Raw genomic sequence first — 18,387 nt, 5'->3', positions numbered from 1 at the left:
ACTAAACATCGTCCAGCCTGCAAAGTATTTCAGCTTTGCAGGTTGGATGTCGCCCGCCTGAGAAGCTGAAATGGGTGCCCCCAAACAAATTGCAATTTATTTATTTATTTTTATTTTTGTCATAATCATGTGGAAAGAATTTACAAGAATTTTTGTAATTTTTTCTAACTGTATATTTGCAGCAATTATATTGACTTACCTAATTATTATTACTTAATTCGTTTACAAAAATTTAAAGAAAGAATGAAACTTCATACTAACACTTTGAAACGGCATCCGCTTGTACTTCGAAACGGGGCCCACCTTGTAGTGGTGCCTGCCTGCAATGCAGGCCTGCTTCTGCTGGCACTGTTTCCAAAAATCCCTGCATATATCTCGTACCAACATTTTTTAATTTTAACTCAGGATAGCATTTTTCTTCGTGATTTCACTTTATTTTTTATGCGAATCTTACCAACAACTTATCCACAAAAGGTTGCACACCGAGTATATTGGTATTAGTACCATGGGAGGATTAAAGGGTAGATAATTTAATAACCTTATACCAGAAAATTGAACATGAAAGTTTTTCAAACCACTTCAGATCTCCAGTAAGCATGGTGATGGTCGCACAGGCATTGAGTACTTCTGCCTTCTTGCCATTCAAAATCTATTCAACCAATTTCTATCTCTCTGAGAGACTGCTTCGTATTCACTTTCCTGACTACACTATCATACATACTCATCTTTGTCCTAACTGTTATGTCCTGTCCTGCTTCTTTTATCCATTGTTATCACACTTAAGTTTATATCTTAATATTGATTGAAAAAAAAAAATCACAGGGTTGCCTAAGGGCAAAAGCTTTTCAAGGAATGCAGAGAACCCACCAGGGCTTCTGACCTAATGTCCAATCCTCACCTTCTTGTGGTGCACCCTGCTAGATATCTACCTGGATACTGAACAAACAAGGTGGGCTGGCAATTTGGGATTTAGCTGACCAAATTATATTCTTATTGGCTTAAACCACAAATAAAATGATGATACAACATGACAGAATTTCATTGTGGCTGGGGCATTGCCAGGTTATCCCCTTTGTTTTTGCCAGGGAACCAGGGCAAACAGTAAAAAATCAGCTACTGGAACCCTGAAACACACCCCAACTCAAAATCACCAAAATTCAAGATCTGTACTATCAGCATAACAAGCCTGAATGGCAAAGGAATGGAGCTGACTGAGGAATTGGATAAGTGCCAGATCGACATAACAGAAGTGACTGAAACAAAAGACAAAAACTGGTGAGATCTTTCTAAGCAATAAATACTGAATGTTATATACAGGCAATAAAAATCAGGGAAAAGGAGTAGCTATAGTAATCAATGCTAAATACGAAGCTAACCTTCTTGAATGGCAGACAATATCAAGTAGAGTGATGTGGGCAATATCAGAATGGGGAATTGGACAATGAGACTTATTTGTGCCTCTGATCACACAGAAGGTTCTACTGAGGTAGAAATGGAGGAATTTTTTTGAGGCTTTGGAGTTAAGTTCTTGTATAAGCATAACTATTTGGAACAAATAATATCCTTCAACAATACACACAACTTAGAAATACAGTCCAGAATAATCAAAGCATCGAATTATTACTGGAGATTTTATAATAAATGACAGGTGATTTGCCCGTTTCTCTTAAAAGAAAGCTTTTGGGTTCCAGTATATTTCCTACATCAATATATAATGCCCATACTTTGTCCTTATCAAAAAAAAAAAGCAAAAACTTAGTATATACCACTTGTCAGTAGAGAGAATTATTTTGGGAATAAAGAAAGCATAGAAGGTAAATCCAGACATTAGACAGATCACAAAAATGGTTTTGATGTTATTAAAAAACTCAATTTTAAAGTGGAACTGGGCTGACCAGGATGAAAGATGATAATAAGACAGCTGTTACGTTGTTGTTTTCCTTTAAATCTATGTTACTATTATCCTCCCTCTTGTGCCAACTAAGAATGAGATTTCCAGTCTATCTCTCTGGGACCGTCTCTTTTTCAAACTCTGACAAATTTGTTTGTTCCAGCTGTGCCTGTCAAAGTCCTAGGACAGAAGAATTCTTGCTCAGAGAAACTTTCCAGAGTTCTAGCAGCTACCTAAATTCGTTAAATATATATAGCATCTGTAAAGATCTCAGTTTGCAATCATGGCTCTAGCCTTTCTAATTATTCAATACCTTCCCCTTATGCATGGGTTCAAACGTTTATGAGTTAATGAACATGTAAATCATATCCTCTGGTCAATTAAAACACACTTAGCATGGGAAAATACAAGATTACAATTTTAACTTCAAATGCTAACACAGACCCCACCATATTAATTAGGTCTCACACAAGAATTTAAGTCCTCTGATTACCAGTCCAATGGAACTAACAAGTTACAATGCAAAGAAGTCATTCAAAAAGTTCTCTAGGCAATTGTCCATTTTTCTTCCAACTAGAAATTGATTCACCCTTTTCCTCTAATGCTAATTGTTAAGAAAATAAGAAAATTCTGTACATTACCACCACCGCATGAGGTTACCATGTCCCCTTTATCCGTCCTTTACTGTTAGATACTGTACTGCTTCAGTGGGTTGCATCCACATGGAGGTCACTTCGCTCGTCACGTACAACCATTTTCTGCACTCTGCTGGGCGATGCTCATCTTGCTGGTCACTATCTTCTGACTGCCCATCTCCCTGGAGGAACCTTCTGTTGTCTCATTCTGGTACCACTTCTACCGATGGCCCGAGTTGGTGGATGTCAGCAATGGAGAGAAAATTGCTGTTCGTTCCAGAATTCATCTTTCTCTTCTGCTGTACAGCCAACTTGTGGGGCATATACACATAGGACGATTGGTTGTTCTTCTCCAAGACCCAGTTTCATTTCCATGATCCTGTCATTCCTCCTACCCACTTCCAGTACTTCATCCTTCATTCCGCCACACACCACAATTCCGACACCATTTCTTCCCTCTTTATTCGCTCCAGAGTAGAACAATTTATACCCGTCTCCTAGTTCCTTCGCCTTTTCCCCCTTCCACCTCGTCTCCTGCACACATAAAATGTCCAACTTCCTCATCATGTCTGCCACGTTCTTCCCCTTCCGGTCATCCTTCCAACATTCAACATTCCCACTCACAACATTCTCTCCACTTGCTGGGCTTGCTTCTTTAACTGCACCCGCCCTTGATGTGGTAGCCCTCGTCCACTTCTCGCAGCTGTAGGGCTATATGGCTGCGTGTCGTTTAAAGGGTATGCCTTAGCCTTGTATCACTTTCTTTTAAACTCATCTGATCATAGCTAGAGCTGGCAGTGAAGTTTTACGACCGGATGCCCTTCCTGACGTCAATCCTCGCCATTTATCCGGGCTTGGGACTGGCACCTATTGGAGCTAGCATGTCCACTTCGGTGGCTGCAATAGGCAAAATGACATAGCAAGATAGGAAAGAATCGCCCCTAGCCCTCGAATACTCTATAATAGCATTGGGGGTTAGGAGCAAGAAGGGGAGAGGACCAGCCTACAGATAATATAACAGATGTATATTGCATGAAATAAGGCATGGTCCAGCATCAGGTACCTCGGGTTTACCATGCCTGTACTCACTAAAGTGAGCCCATGAGATCGATCGATGACAGATGCTATCTTTGGGTTACGACAGATGATGGAAAAGTTTCGAGAGAAGCAACGTGAGCTACACCTGGTTTTTATTGATCTGAAGAAAGCATATGATAGAGTGCCAAGGCAAGAAGTCTGGAGGTGTTTGTGGGAGAAGAAGGTACTGGAGAAATATGTCAGGTTGGTGCAGGAGATGTACAGAAATGTGAAGACAAGAGTTCGAACCTGCCTAGGAGAGAGAGACAGAAAGTTTTCCAGTGACAGTTCGCTTGCATCAAGGGTCAGCATTAAGTCCATTCTTGTTTAATATTGCGATGGAGGTGAGAGAAGACGCGCCTTGGACTATGTTGTATGCAGATGACATCGTACTGTGTGCAGAATCAAGAGAAGAAGTGGCAGCTAAACTGGAAAGTACTGGAAGAGAGAGGTATGAGACTGAGCAGAAGTAAGACAGAGTATATGTGTTGCAATGTGGATGGCAACCAGGAGACAGATCTAGAGCTGGAAGGAGATGTCATCAGGAAGGTCAGTGACTTTAGATATTTAGATTCAACAATGAATGAGGATGGTGAGGCTGAGAAGGAAGTGGGATGCAGGATACAAGCAGAATGGAAGAACTGGAGAGAGAGAGAGATGGCTGGAGTGCTATGCGATAAGAGTGTGCCGATCAATCTAAAAGGCAAAATCTACAGGACAGTAGTGAGACTAGCTATGACGTATGCTATGGATACTGTAGCCGTGAGGAAAAATAACATCAGCAGGATGAAGGTAGCGGAGATGAGAATGCTTAGGTGGATGTGCGATGTGACCAGAAAGGATCGTCTGAGAAATGACTATGTAAAGGGAACGTTGAAAGTTATGAACTTAGGAGCAAAGATACAGGAGGCGAGATTGAGATGGTTTGGTCATGTGATGAAGAGGGAGGAAGAGTATGTGGGAAGAAAGGTCATGCAGATGGATGTGCAGGGGAGGAGGAAATGCAGACGGCCAAAGAAGAGATGGTGGAGGAGGACTTGAGGATGAAGAACTTGGATGTGGCTATAGCCCAAGACAGGAGGTTGTGGAGGAGACTCACCACAAACAGCGACCCTACTTAAGTGTGAAAAGCTGCAGAAGAAGAAGAAGATAGGGAAGACAAGAGAAGAAGATATAGGATGTGGTGGAGAGATGAGAACATGAAAACAACTGGATTATGATGTGATAACAACATACTTAATCCTTCACTTATCTACAATAAATGATTCGTTTATTTTTGTTATACTTGTGTTCTTAAAGACAAGAAAGTTGTTTATTTAATATTTTTATAAACATTAAAATAAAACACTTAATTAGAATTACTGCCGATCTCATAAATTGGCTCTCTTCTGAAATTGTCCACATAATTACACTATTAATCCATCAAATACAATATTCATTATTGCTTATTAAAGTTCCTTTGTGGAGATACTTCATGTTCCAGCATAAAATGTTTGACAAACTTCCCAAACAGATCCCAGATCTTCTGATTTCTGTTCTTCTCTCTTCGGTCTGTCAATCTCCCATGGATTTCATCACCATGTAAATCAAGGGTCTTCAACCTTTCAGACAGTGTGGGTGCATTAAAAATTTCATTGAAGCCCGCGGGCCACTAAGTTATTCTGCGGTATTTAGAATTATAAGATGCTCTCCAGATTCACAAGGAATGCTCTGCATTTGATACTTTACATAAAATCCTATAAAAATAAACAAACTCAGCTTTAAGAGCATAGGTAGGAGTCGGGTTTCATGATAAGTAAATGCATTCAATACTTGAAAAAGATAATTTAATGAAGAAAATTCAATTTTTACAATATCAATGGGAAACTTGGCAATGCTTTTCTTTGACCAGCTTGTCGATGTTGGCATCAATGTTGAAAGTCTCTATGCTCAGAGTATTCTCGAGATGTTGATCCTTAATCTGAGTTCTTGTCTTGAACTTCACATGCTTCATTCTGGAGAACTGCTCACATAAGTATGTGCTTCCTAACAAAGCACACCAGCGAAAATTAGGGAATGCATCCTTAATGTAGTCTTTGTAAAATGTAAGCAAGGGCACATTGAATAATTTTTCTCTCAAAGAAGAGTTGTTTTGGAGTTCAAGCAGCTCCATTTGTACTGAGCCTGGCATTTCAGCAGCATTGACACTGAATGGCATTGAAAATAAATCTAAAGAAGACTGTTGGTTACGAAAATCACTAATCTCTCTTCGAACTCACTTCGCAACATGGCTAATTTTGTAGCATATTCATCAAGAGACGAACAGTTGGAGAAGCTGAAAATGAGTTAAGTCTTTTTTTGTGAGTTGTGCCTCCCAAAGTTTGAGCTTGGCCACAAAAGCTTTGATGTGATCAAACAGAGTGTGCACCAGTTGATCTTTGGATTGTAGCTGCGTATTTAGGTCATTCATATGCAACAGGATGTCGGTCACAAAGGCAAAGTCTGTCATCCACTTCAGATCATTGAATTCCACAATTGGCTTCCCCTTGGTTTGCATGAACTGCTGTATTTCGCTCCTTAAGTCAAATTCTCTTAAGAATTCTAATCTCTTAAGAAGTCAAATTCTGCTCAACCAACGCACGTCACTATAATAAACCACATCGCTGTGATCCATTTCACACTCTTGGGTCAAAAACTCTTGGAATTGACGATGATTCAATCCTCTTGCCCTAATAATGTTGACGACAGTCACAATAACTTTCATGACATTCTCAAATCCAGTAGTTTTCGTACACAAATTCTCCTGGTGGATTAAACAACGGTAATGGATGAAATCTTTTCCTTCTAGTTCCAGTTCTTTCTGTAGCAGCTCAACAAACCCTTCGTTCTTTCCCACCATAGCAGTGACACCATCAGTTACCACACCCTTGTGGTTGGTTAAGCTGAGGTCAAAACGCTGGAGCATTTTCTTGGCGGCTTCAAGAATATCAGTGCCTATCAACATTCCCTTCATAGGTACGAGCACCAGCAGTTCTTCTGTCACATTGAATTGTTGAACAATGCCACGGACAAAGATAGCCAGTCATACTGTATCTTTCACATCTGTGCTATCATCTAAAGCGAGTGAATATGACGTAATTTCAGACAACCGTTTTTTTTTTAAGTTCCTTCAATGTCTTTGGTAAGTTCTTCGACACGTCGTGCTACAGTTACCCCAGACAAACTCAGTTATTTAAGCACCTCCTTATTATTTGGGCACAGAATTTCCCCAGCAGCGATGAGCCACTCTCACAAACTTGCCATCCAAGAAGGCTTTTGATTTTTTCAGCTATTACATAAGTTACTTTGACGCACGCTTCGCTCTCTTCCCTCTGCCTTTTAAACTTACCCTGCTGGCATTTTAAATCAATCTGAAGACTGTTCACTTTGTCCACACGAAGCTAGCTTTGAAGGTGATCGAATCACAGTGTCGATTTATATTGTATTCTTTTGATACTGACACTGACTCACGACAAATTAAACACACTGGCTTATCGTCGATTGGCACAAAAATGTACAAATTGGTCCACTTTTCATTAAAAACCCGACAAGAATTTGATTTATGCTTTTTACTCGTAGCCCCATAGTGATGGAAGGTGAACCCAAAAAATTATCCAAAATGACTGTGTAACAGTTATTATCCACTGAATATGTCTCACACTAATAAAAAAAAATCTTGCAATATAAAACCACAATAGGCTATGGCTGACACGACGAACCTGCTTGCGCTTATACACGAACATCACACTGTTCATGACTGACTGACTGTGGATGAGATCATCTTGTATTTATACGAAAATAACGAAGTATCGAGAACCTTCGAGATGTATCTGGAAGGCACTAGACAGCGCACTCAAACGAACTACTGCTTCAGCCATCTACCTGTGACATTAGTACTAGTACTTAAGTACTGCTTGGCACTGGTAGATGGCTAAAGAAGCATGTCTATTTAATATTTATAGAATTTTATGTAAAGTATCAAATGCACAGCGTTCCTTGTGAATCTGGAAAGCATCTTACAATTCTAAATACCACAGTAAAGCTTAGTGGCCAACGGGTTTCATTGAAATTATTTTTTATTTAATTGAGTTTTAATGTTAAGTAGTTATTTTTTCAAAATGACAAAGAGCTCTGCAGGCCACAGGTGGCCTGTGGGCCATGCGTTGAAGACCTGTGATGTAAATGAAACTATCGAATATATGCAAGTTCAACAGAGATAAATAATGGCTGCCATACCATTGTTTGAGCAACAAGAACTGGTATTTGCTATACAACAAATTCAATTTAATTTAAAATTTGAATTTTAGAAACAGCTATTATTCAGATGCATGGCAGTGTCATGTGGTTATTATTATTATTATTATTGTTCCGGGAAACTCCAAGGAGTCGACAGACTCATCGAGGGAGGCCCTAAAGTCACGTCAAGAACAACTATTCAACATTCACACAGTATCTATCATACCTTGCCTTGAACTCATTCACGGTCGTAGCACCCACAACAGACTCTGGAAGCTTATTCCACTCATTTACCACTCTCCAAGTAAAAAACCTAGCTCTAACAGCCTTGTCAACCAAGCTCTTGCCCAGCTTCCATGCATGGCCCCTAGTCCTCCCACCACCAGTCATATTTTCAAAAATATCTTCTGGATCAATCTTATAAAAACCCTTCAGTAATTTGAATGTCTCAATCATATCACCCATCCTTCGCCTATCGTCCAATTTCTGCAATCCACAAATCTTCAACCTATTCTCATAAGGTTCATTCCACAGACCTGCTATCATCTTGGTCACTCGTCTCTGGACCCTCTCCACTTCCTCCCCATCACGAAGAAACCCTGGTGCCCATAGCTGGGCACAGAAGTCCAGATGGGGTCTTATCAAGGCTCGATACAGAGGAACAACAACTTGTTCGTCTCTGCATGTTAAAGTATTTTTCAGAAGCCAAGTGATTTGGTGAGCTGTTTTAGTTACTTTTGCAATGTGCCCCCTAAACTTCAACTCCCTATCCACCAACACTCCCAAATCCCTGGCCTCATCAATCTCCTGGAGTATGGTTCCACCAATGCGATATACTGCTGCTATTCTTTTCACCCCAAAGTGCATAACCTTACACTTTGCCACATTAAATTGACATCCATTTTTCCTAGCCCAGTCCTCCAAACTATCCAAATCATCCTGTAAAATTTTGACATCCTGTGCACTCATAATTGCTCTACCCAACTTTGCATCATCAGCAAACAAGTGAACACTTCCTCTCAGATCCTTTCCAATATCATTGATGAACAAATTGAAAAGCAGTGGTCCAAGAACAGAGCCCTGTGGCACTCCACTAGTCACAAGACGTCTTTTAGACTCCACTCCTGAATAAACCACTCTTTGATATCTCTCCTTCAACCACCCTCTTATCCATCTCACCAACCCTATATCTATACCCATCTGCTCCAGTTTACTGATTAGGGTTCCATGTGGTATCCTATCAAAGGCCTTGGCAAGGTCCAGTAGTATCACTGTAAACCCATTACCCCTATCCAGTTCAGCTGTCACTGTGTTATAAAACATGAGCAAGTTACTGAGGCATGATCTATCCTTCACAAAACCATGTTGTCCCCCATACAATATCCCATTTTCATCTATCCAATCCTGTATTCTTTTCTTGACTAATTTCTCTAAGACCTTGACAATGATTCCTGATATGCTAATCGGTCGGTAATTTACAACAGCAGTCTTGGAACCACCTTTATGCAGTGGAACTATTTTCCCCTCTTTCCACCCGCTCGGGACTAACCCAGACCCGAGACTCAAATTAAACAAAATGGTCAAGGGTACTGACAATTCTTTAGCTGCTTCTCGTACAACACGAGCTGGTATACCATCCAATTATGATAAACTGGTTCCAAGAATTCTAAAGCGCAAGGACCAATGTAGTAAAGATGCATACAATGTAATTTATGATTATTTTTATGTCATCACCATTTCTATTAGGAAGCATTTCCCCTCTTTTGTCACTATCAACAAAGACCTTCCCTTGCCATTTTTTTCCTTTTAACTGTATAATGGTAGAACCTTATACAAGCTGTGTAAAAACTACTTCAACTCTTTTCCATTCCTTTGGGAGGTTCTTGAATCTCAGCATGTACTGAGATTCAATAAACTATAAACTACCAGAACAGAGGCTTTGCCATTAAAATCAAAAATAACCTGAGAACTTCAGCAGTTTAACTTTATAATTGGTTACCTCCATCACTTAGGGGGAAGCCCCCCTCCCAACAAAGGCAGGGGATGCCTAATAATGAACAGTCTACACTAAAAAGCGGGGGGGGGGGGGGGGTAAAAATCGACTGGCAAGCTTTTGTGAACATGTGAGTTTCCTAATTGGACAGAGACGTAATGATTGAGAGCTGGCATAAGTTGATACTGTTCCTTAAACTGAAAATTAAAGAAATATTATTAGCAGTTTGTTTAATTAAAAGTTATGAAGTTGATCATATATTTAAATGCCCTGCTATACTTTAAATGACCCTTAATTGAACAAGAAGTAAGAAACAAACCAGAAAATGTATACCATCTTCACAGAAATCGTGCCTAAGTAGCTGAAATGTTTACTTATTCTATAGGTTCTCCATTCACAATGCAATTGATATTTTCAATGCTTTTGCCTATTTTCATTGTCCTTGTCTTGTTATTGCTGACCTTCATACCATATCTATTACAACAGTTATTCTATTTAGTCAGGGAATCGTGCAGACTTGTAGCAGGTTTATTTAGAAATATAACATCATCCGCATAAAGCAAAGCGCTGACATTAACATCTCTAATTTTGATATCAGGTTTAATACCACTTTCTTTCATAATGTGATCCATATAGATAATGAATAAGTGATAATGTACATCCTTCTCTGACACCCAGATTTAACATCAAACCATCTTCCTGTACTTCAATTCTAACTACTGACTTACAACTCAAATAAAGACTAAGTATTGCTTGATATAATGTCCCACTGACACCATACAACTGTAGCGTTTTGAATAGCTTCTCTCTTGGCACTTGTCATATGCCTTTTCCAGATCTATAAAACTTAAATACAGATCTTTGTTATATTCCCAAGATTTCTCAACTATTTGGCTTAAAGTGAAAATCTGATCCTGACAACCTCTATTGGCCTGAATCTTGTTCTTCACCATGCTTCCCTTCCACAATTTTTCTTAGCTGTTTCTCAAGTATACTTGCATAAATCTTACCAGGAGTAGGGAAATACCTCTGTAATTCTTGACATTCAGTTTAATTTCCCTTTTTATAGATGGGTACTATGAGAGCTCTGTTTCAGTCATCTGGATCCTGACCCTCTGACCTTCTGTTGAAAGGCAGCTGGAGTAGATGAAAGTTGACCAGAAATGCTCAAATATGGAGGTATAAAAGTTTTACAGCAGCTCCATTGTAATTCAGAAAATTACAATGGAGCTGCTGTAAAACTTTTATACCTCCATATTTGAGCATTTCTGGTCAACTTTCATCTACTCCAGCTGCCTTTCAACATTTCAGGTTTTTGATGACTTTTACTACTTCAAGTATGGATATGCTTGATTCCTGTTGGGAGTTTTCTACCATTATGCTGACGCTGCTTGTTTAAGTCTTTCAAGTAATTTCGCCAGACATCTAGAATATCATTATCTTCAGTTTTCATGTCACCTTTATCATCTCTGACCCTTTTACCGTACCTTTTCCTCCATTTCTAAGCTTTTTCAATCAATCCATCAGTGGCTTTTAACAGGCACTTAAGCACCCATGGCCTTCCAAGTATCCTTGGACTTCCCAACCATAATACGAGGATAATGCAGTTACCCTATTCCTATAAGTATTCTTGTCTGTATTCTACTGGCCGGTTTGTCTGTTTTGAGGGACGAAAAACCTGAGTTTCTCGGAGAAAAAATCCTCTACCTCTGTATGAGACCGGCTAACTCACCTTTAGTCAAAAGAGACCATATAAAGGTTCCTCACATCACTGACGGAAATTGAACCGAGGTATTTCTGACAAAAGGGCTTCATCTATACTGACTGAGCTATGGAGGGTCAATCTTTTTCAATAGACATTCAATTTTTGAATAATAATTATCTATTGAAAGTCAGGTAACAAGACTTAGGTATTAGCTGTTATTCATGACATGTTTTTAATAGCAGAATAATAATTATCTGCTGAAAGTCAGGTGTTAGATCCTGAGAGAAAGCATCTTGGAAAGTAATCATTCATTTTGAAATTAACATATAAAACTTGCTGACAAAGAGAAATACCTGCACATCAGCTGTAATTAAAAGTAAAACTTCTTCATTTTATGTAAAATTTGTATTCTTTATTTTAAGTACCTTTATATTTAAAGCTGATGTGATTATATTAAGATTTCATTTTTAAGTATGTCTAAAAAGAGAGATAATCTGATTTAAATTTAAGCCTCACTTAAGCTATGTAAAATTTACTGTGAGTCATTCAAAAAGGTTGCTAAGTAATAATTCCTGGAAGGCATAAAGCTACACGTGTACAGCGTAACGCTAGCGGCTATAGCTTACTCGGAAAATTATGTTGCCATGTATTCTGTGAATCCAAGTATAACAGCGTCGTAAAAGCGAAGGATGAACCCAAAGGGATAAAAAAAAAAACAAAGGTGGTGTGCAAAAAAAGGGGACTGAGAAAAGAGGGCACTCTATAAAAGAATATAAGGGGGTTGAGCCCGTATCAGAGACTCTCTTGTCGTATCGTTTTCCTGTTTTGCTGGTTCGGAAGTTAGCGGGCAGTTTCACGTAGAGGGTGAAGTCTGTGATAAGATGTCGGATTGCAAGCATTCTTAAAATGAAGTAGGATTCTATGCAAAGCTGAAGAAAAATTTCAGTCCTAGCAGAATCAAGCCGTCGCTGAAAAGTCCCATCTAGTTGTTCCTGAAACACAAAGATTTTTGATTCTGCAGAAGGAATGAAGATAGCGTAACCCCAACGTTGGCATATGGACAGCCAATAGATGAGAAGTATCCAGACATACACGTGGTGCAGAACAACGTGGAAAAGGCTCGGTAAGGTGCAATTACTCTAATTTTGTGTGAAAATTCATTAGAAGAGAGAAGATTGTATATGAATGTGAAATTAAGAACTGTATTCTAAAGAACTGTGTGGACAGTCTCAAATTAAAAAATTAACCTCCTTTGAGAGTAAGAAGAATTGTTTGGAAGAGATCTTTTGTAATTTTGTATGTGATAGGATTAACCTGATGTGATAAGAATAGTAGAATTTAGTTTCTCAGTAACATTAGAATGTTTGTTAGTTTTCTCTTGCGAGTAATACTACTGAAAGGTATTTAGCTTAACTTCATATCTTTTGCTATCTATCCCAATATGCAGTTACTGTGTTTAGCATGCTTTATACGATTTTTATTTAGTATTGAGCATAATTGAGTGTATATGAATTTTGTATTGTGTTTTAGATATTCCAATAAACATGTCATATTTACCTGAACCTGAGTCATGACTGATTACGATTCCAAATTACCACTTATAAAAATAGAACCTATTTTGTGCGGGGAGGATTTAGAGAGTGAATATAATAATAGATTTAGGTCACGACTGTAATTAATCTGAATCTATACAGATTAAATGAGATATTGTGTAAGAAAGCTAAGAATCTAGTATTGTCTCCCTGAGTAAGGATCTTTTCTACTATAGGATACTGGCTGGCGCAGCAAAATATAAATTTGCCAGTATCCGAAGAGGAAACAATCCTAGATATAAGAATAAGATTAAAGTAAGTGAAATAAGCGTAAATCATATGAGAAACATCGATATAACAATGGCGCAGCCGGTAGGATTTTGATTGTATAAGGTTTTAGGTAAGAAAGGATAGATTTAAGTAAACAACATCGAGTAAAGCATAAATAAATCATATAGAAACAACATCGATATAACAATGGCGTAGCCGGCAGGATGTGATTAGGGCCCCTAAAATTAAGGTTAATAGGGAATAATCACTGTAAGTTGGTCTTGGATTCGTATAAGGCAATCAGGCATTTGTTGGAATATCAAAGAGTGTGGAAAAAGGAAATTTTAAGTTTGTAAGATGAATGCAGGTATGTCTCAACCATCGAGCTCAGATTTAGATGACTCTGAGTTCTTTAGGACGATAAATCCTCAACAAGTTTTTCCTCAGTTTTCAGGGGAGGAATCTGATGATGTTCTGGCATTTTTTAAGTACATAGAGGAACTAAGAAGAATTGGTAGATGGAGTGAGTTACAACTGCTAATTCTTCTCCGAAGTGAGCTTATTTGGAAGGTAAAGACATACTTTTATTCCTTGCCTGTCTTAAAAGAAACTAGAGATTACAATAAATTTAAGGAGGTACTAATATACCAGTTCTCTAAAGTAAGGAATGTGGGACCAAATTTATGGAAGCTCCAGAAGATGGTACAAAAAGACAAAGAAAGTGTGTCAGACTACCACAATCAAATCTTAGCTCTTGCCAATACGTTAAGCATCTCTGACGAAGACCGGCACCATCTCTACTGGGCAGTCTTCCAATACTTTAGAGGGGGGGGGTTGAGACAAGAACTGAAGGAAACAGCATTTGGGAAGGACATAACAAATTTAGAGGAATGCCTGACAGCAGTAAGACAAAGAGAGCAACTGCTTGGAGACATTTGTCCTGCAGCCTCAGTTTGGTCCGTCAATGTCATTAGAGAAGAAAGAAGCAACATTAGGGATCAAGACACTAAGGTAGATCATACAGAGAAGAAAGAAAAGCAAAGGGCACAGAAAGGATGTGAAGTTAGTAGACCTGAGACAGTCTACCAGGTTGCAAATAGCAGCCCAAGTCTTAGTGAAGTACGCTCATTGATCCAACAAGAAGTAGAGAGATTACAGCAGCCCATCTTGGAGCGTCTTGATGCTGTACTAGGTCAACTGATATCAGCTTCGAGGGTAAACCACGAGAACTGCTCATTTCCAGAGGAAAGAATTAGTAACATGATCCACCAGGAAGTTGAGAAGATGCAGCCCCCATGGACACGATGATGAGTAAGTTATCAGAACTGTCAGCTAAATGCAACGGGAATTCTCCTATGTCCTCGGACGGAGATAATTCTAGAGGTTACTCCCGGAAGCCCCCCCAAGATGCTATAGCTGCAATAAGTTGGGACATCTAGCCCGTAACTGTTTCAGCAAACAAAGAAATTCAAATAACTATCATCTTGAGGCAAAGTCACATGTATGCAACAAACAGGAGGGAAGGAAAGGGGGATGAAATCAAAAGGGAAACATGGAATTAACAGTTGAAGGAAGGATATGTGGGAGTAACTTTAGAGCACTAGTAGACACAGGCTCTCAGGCTTCTATTATCCCCGATAACTACTTCAGGGAGATTGAGCCATATATAAAGGGAAGGGTAAAACATCTAAGAAGACCCATTAAGCTTCTGGGAATATCCTCCACTATTACCCAAGCTACTAAATTTGTGAGGCTGAGAGTGAACTTGCCAAAATTTGGAATATCCACTCGGCACAATTTTATAGTCCTGCCAAGGAACTCTCTACCTCACCTAAGAGTAATCCTAGGAAGTGATTTCCTATTTAAATTTGGATTTTCTGATTTCACTAGAAGGGAAGTTTGTTTTAAGGAAGAAGAAAAGGGAACACAGGGGCCCAAGGGGGATCTCAGGCTAAAGGGGAGGGAGACACAAGGTTTAACACACTCAAAAAGCCGAAACTGAGTAAAGTCTCCCCGTCAAGGACCGTAAGGGAACCTGAGATAATCAAACCAGAGGAAGAGAAGACACAAACTGAAGAAAAGGTTGCAATCCGCGAAAAGAGTGAGAACGGCAAGGACACTCTGGAAATTAACTATCTAGGTGTTAGGCAGACCATAATTAACCCTTTTAGGGAATTCAGACCCAGAAAGAATGCAAGGTTTGTCCCCAGAGGATTGAGAGAGAAACAAAAATAGTTTTTATAAAAAAAATTTAGAAAAACTTTTTTTATAAAAAGAGGGGGCCTTTGTTAGATCCTAAATGAAGGAATCTTGGAAAGAAATCATTCATTTCGAATCTAACATATAAAACTTGCTGACAAAGAGAAATACCTGCACATCAGCTGTAATTAAAAGTGAAATTCTTCACTTTATGTAAAATTTGTATTCTTTATTTTAAGTACCTTATATTTTTTAGCTGATGTGATTATATTAAGATTTCATTTTTAAGTATGTCTAAAAAGAGAGATAATCTGATTTAAATTTAAGCCTCACTTAAGCTATGTAAAATTTACTGCGAGTCATCCAAAAATGTTGCTAAGTAATAATTCCTGGAAGGCATAAAGCTACACACGTACAGCGTAACGCTAGCGGCTATAGCTTACTCGGAAAATTATGTTGCCATGTATTCTGTGAATCCAAGTATAACAGCGTCGTAAAAGTGAAGGATGAACCCAAAGGGATAAAAAAAACAAAACAAAGGCGGTGTGCAAAAAAAGGGGACTGAGAAAAGAGGGCACTCTATAAAAGAATATAAGGGGGTTGAGCCTGTATCAGAGACTCTCTTGTCATATCGTTTTCCTGTTTTGCTGGTTCGGAAGTTAGCGGCAGTTTCGCGTAGGGGGTGAAGTCTGTGATAAGATGTCAGATTGCAAGCATTCTTAAAATGAAGTAGGATTCTATGCAAAGCTGAAGAAAAATTTCAGTCCTAGCAGAATCAAGCCGTTGCTGAAAAGTCCCATCTAGTTGTTCCTGAAACACAAAGATTTTTGATTCTGCAGAAGGAATGAAGATAGCGTAACCCCTACGTTGGCATATGGACAGCCAATAGACGAGAAGTATCCAGACATACACGTGGAGCAGAACGACACGGAAAAGGCTCGGTAAGATGCAATTACTCTAATTTTGTGTGAAAATTCATTAGAAGAGAGAAGATTGTATATGAATGTGAAATTAAGAACTGTATTCTAAAGAACTGTGTGGACAGTCTCAAATTAAAAAGTTAACCTCCTTTAAGAGTAAGAAGAATTGTTTGGAAGAGATCTTTTGTAATTTTGTATGTGATAGGATTAACCTGATGTGATAAGAATAGTAGAATTTAGTTTCTCAGTAACATTAGAATGTTTGTTAGTTTTCTCTTGCGAGTAATACTACTGAAAGGTATTTAGCTTAACTTCATATCTTTTGCTATCTATCCCAATATGCAGTTACTGTGTTTAGCATGCTTTATAAGATTTAATTAGTTTAGAATGTGTTAATCTCTTATATCGATTTTTATTTAGTATTAAGCATAATTGAGTGTATGAATTTTGTATTGTGTTTTAGATATTCCAATAAACATGTCATATTTACCTGAACCTGAGTCATGACTGATTACAATTCCAAATTAACACTTATAAAAATAGAACCTATTTTGACGGGGAGGATTTAAAGAGTGAATATAATAATAGAATTAGGTCACGACTGTAATTAATCTGAATCTATACGGATTAAATAAGATATTGCATAAGATAGCTAAGAATCTAGTATTGTCTCCCTGAGTAAGGATCTTTTCTACTACAGGATACTGGCTGGTGCAGTAAAATATAAATTTGCCAGTATCCGAAGAGGAAACAATCCTAGATATAAGAATAAGATTAAAGTAAGTGAAATAAGCGTAAATCATATGAGAAGCATCAATATAATATAGAAACAATTGATATAATAATGGCGCAGCCGGTAGGATTTTGATTGTATAAGGTTTTAGGTAAGAAAGGATAGATTTAAGTAAACAGCATCGAGTAAAGCATAAATCATATAGAGACAACATCGATATAACACAGGTAACAAGACTTAGGTATTGGCTGTTATTCATGACATGTTTTTAATAGTATTATCTCACAATACCATTTAATGGTGTTATAATTTTAATGATCTGATTACACAATCTGTTCACATAAAAAGCATTTTATATGAACAGATTGTCTCCCCCCCCCCCAAAAAAAAAAAAAAACAGATGCTTTATTGTATATCATATTATATGTTATCTGTGATGAAAAATTAATTCTTTAATTAACTTCTCTTTTAAAATTGAATTGAATTATTATAAGTTAAATATTCTTCTAAATATCTCCTCTTTTCTATCTAAAGATCATTATTTTGCTCAGTGTTATTTATGGTCTATTTATCTATTATTTCTATATAGGTCTTTGTGGAAACTGGATTGAAATAGCATATGGTACAAGTTCAGGAACTGTAAGAGTAATTGTTCAGCATCCAGAAACTGTTGGTCATGGTCCACAATTATTCCAAACCTTTACTGTGCACAGAAGTCCTGTGACAAAAGTTGTCCTTTCTGAAAAATATTTAATTTCTGGTATGTGAATCATTATAGATTAATCATTTATCATTAAGTTTTTTGTGACACTTTTGCCCATCATTATGTTGTAAACTACATATACTACATAGTACTGATGTAGTATATGGAAGGGTTAGAAACCAGTCAGTCAGTCCCAACTTGCTTGAACTATATTAGATGTGTGAATGTTATATTTTCTCTTCACAAACCATAACAGAGCCATTGAGAGATTAACACTGACTCTGAAAAAAGTGGAAATACTCATTAAGCTTCCTCGGCCTTTACCATCACCAGTTCTCAGTATAAACTGAAGATTAAAATATTTTTCAGAAACCAATGAACAAAGTTAACTTCTTGACCCACTATTCCATTCAGCAATCCATTTAATTCACAAATGTACTATATGTTCTAGATAAAGAATTAAACTTACTCTTTA

The 18,387-nt window shown here is 38.0% G+C and overlaps 1 protein-coding gene across 2 annotated transcripts in view; it reads left to right on the top strand.

The window, feature by feature from the left end:
* Positions 1-18,387, top strand: part of LOC150102489 (BTB/POZ domain-containing protein KCTD3) — a 290,210-nt gene that overhangs the window by 188,295 nt on the left and 83,528 nt on the right. For both annotated transcript variants that reach the window (XM_090399756.1, XM_090399757.1), the window contains exon 13: positions 17,799-17,969. In XM_090399756.1, coding sequence (XP_090255882.1) covers positions 17,799-17,969 — 171 coding nt within the window. The remainder of the gene's footprint in view (positions 1-17,798; positions 17,970-18,387) is intronic.

The sequence above is a fragment of the Typopeltis vanoorti genome, chromosome 10 (genome assembly GCF_054136105.1).
Source record: "Typopeltis vanoorti isolate ZY-2024b chromosome 10, IOZ_Tvanoo_1.0, whole genome shotgun sequence".
In the NCBI taxonomy this organism is placed as follows: Eukaryota; Metazoa; Arthropoda; class Arachnida; order Uropygi; family Thelyphonidae; genus Typopeltis; species Typopeltis vanoorti.
The sequence above is the reverse complement of the archived record's forward strand: the minus strand, read 5'-3'. Positions and strand labels throughout refer to the sequence as shown.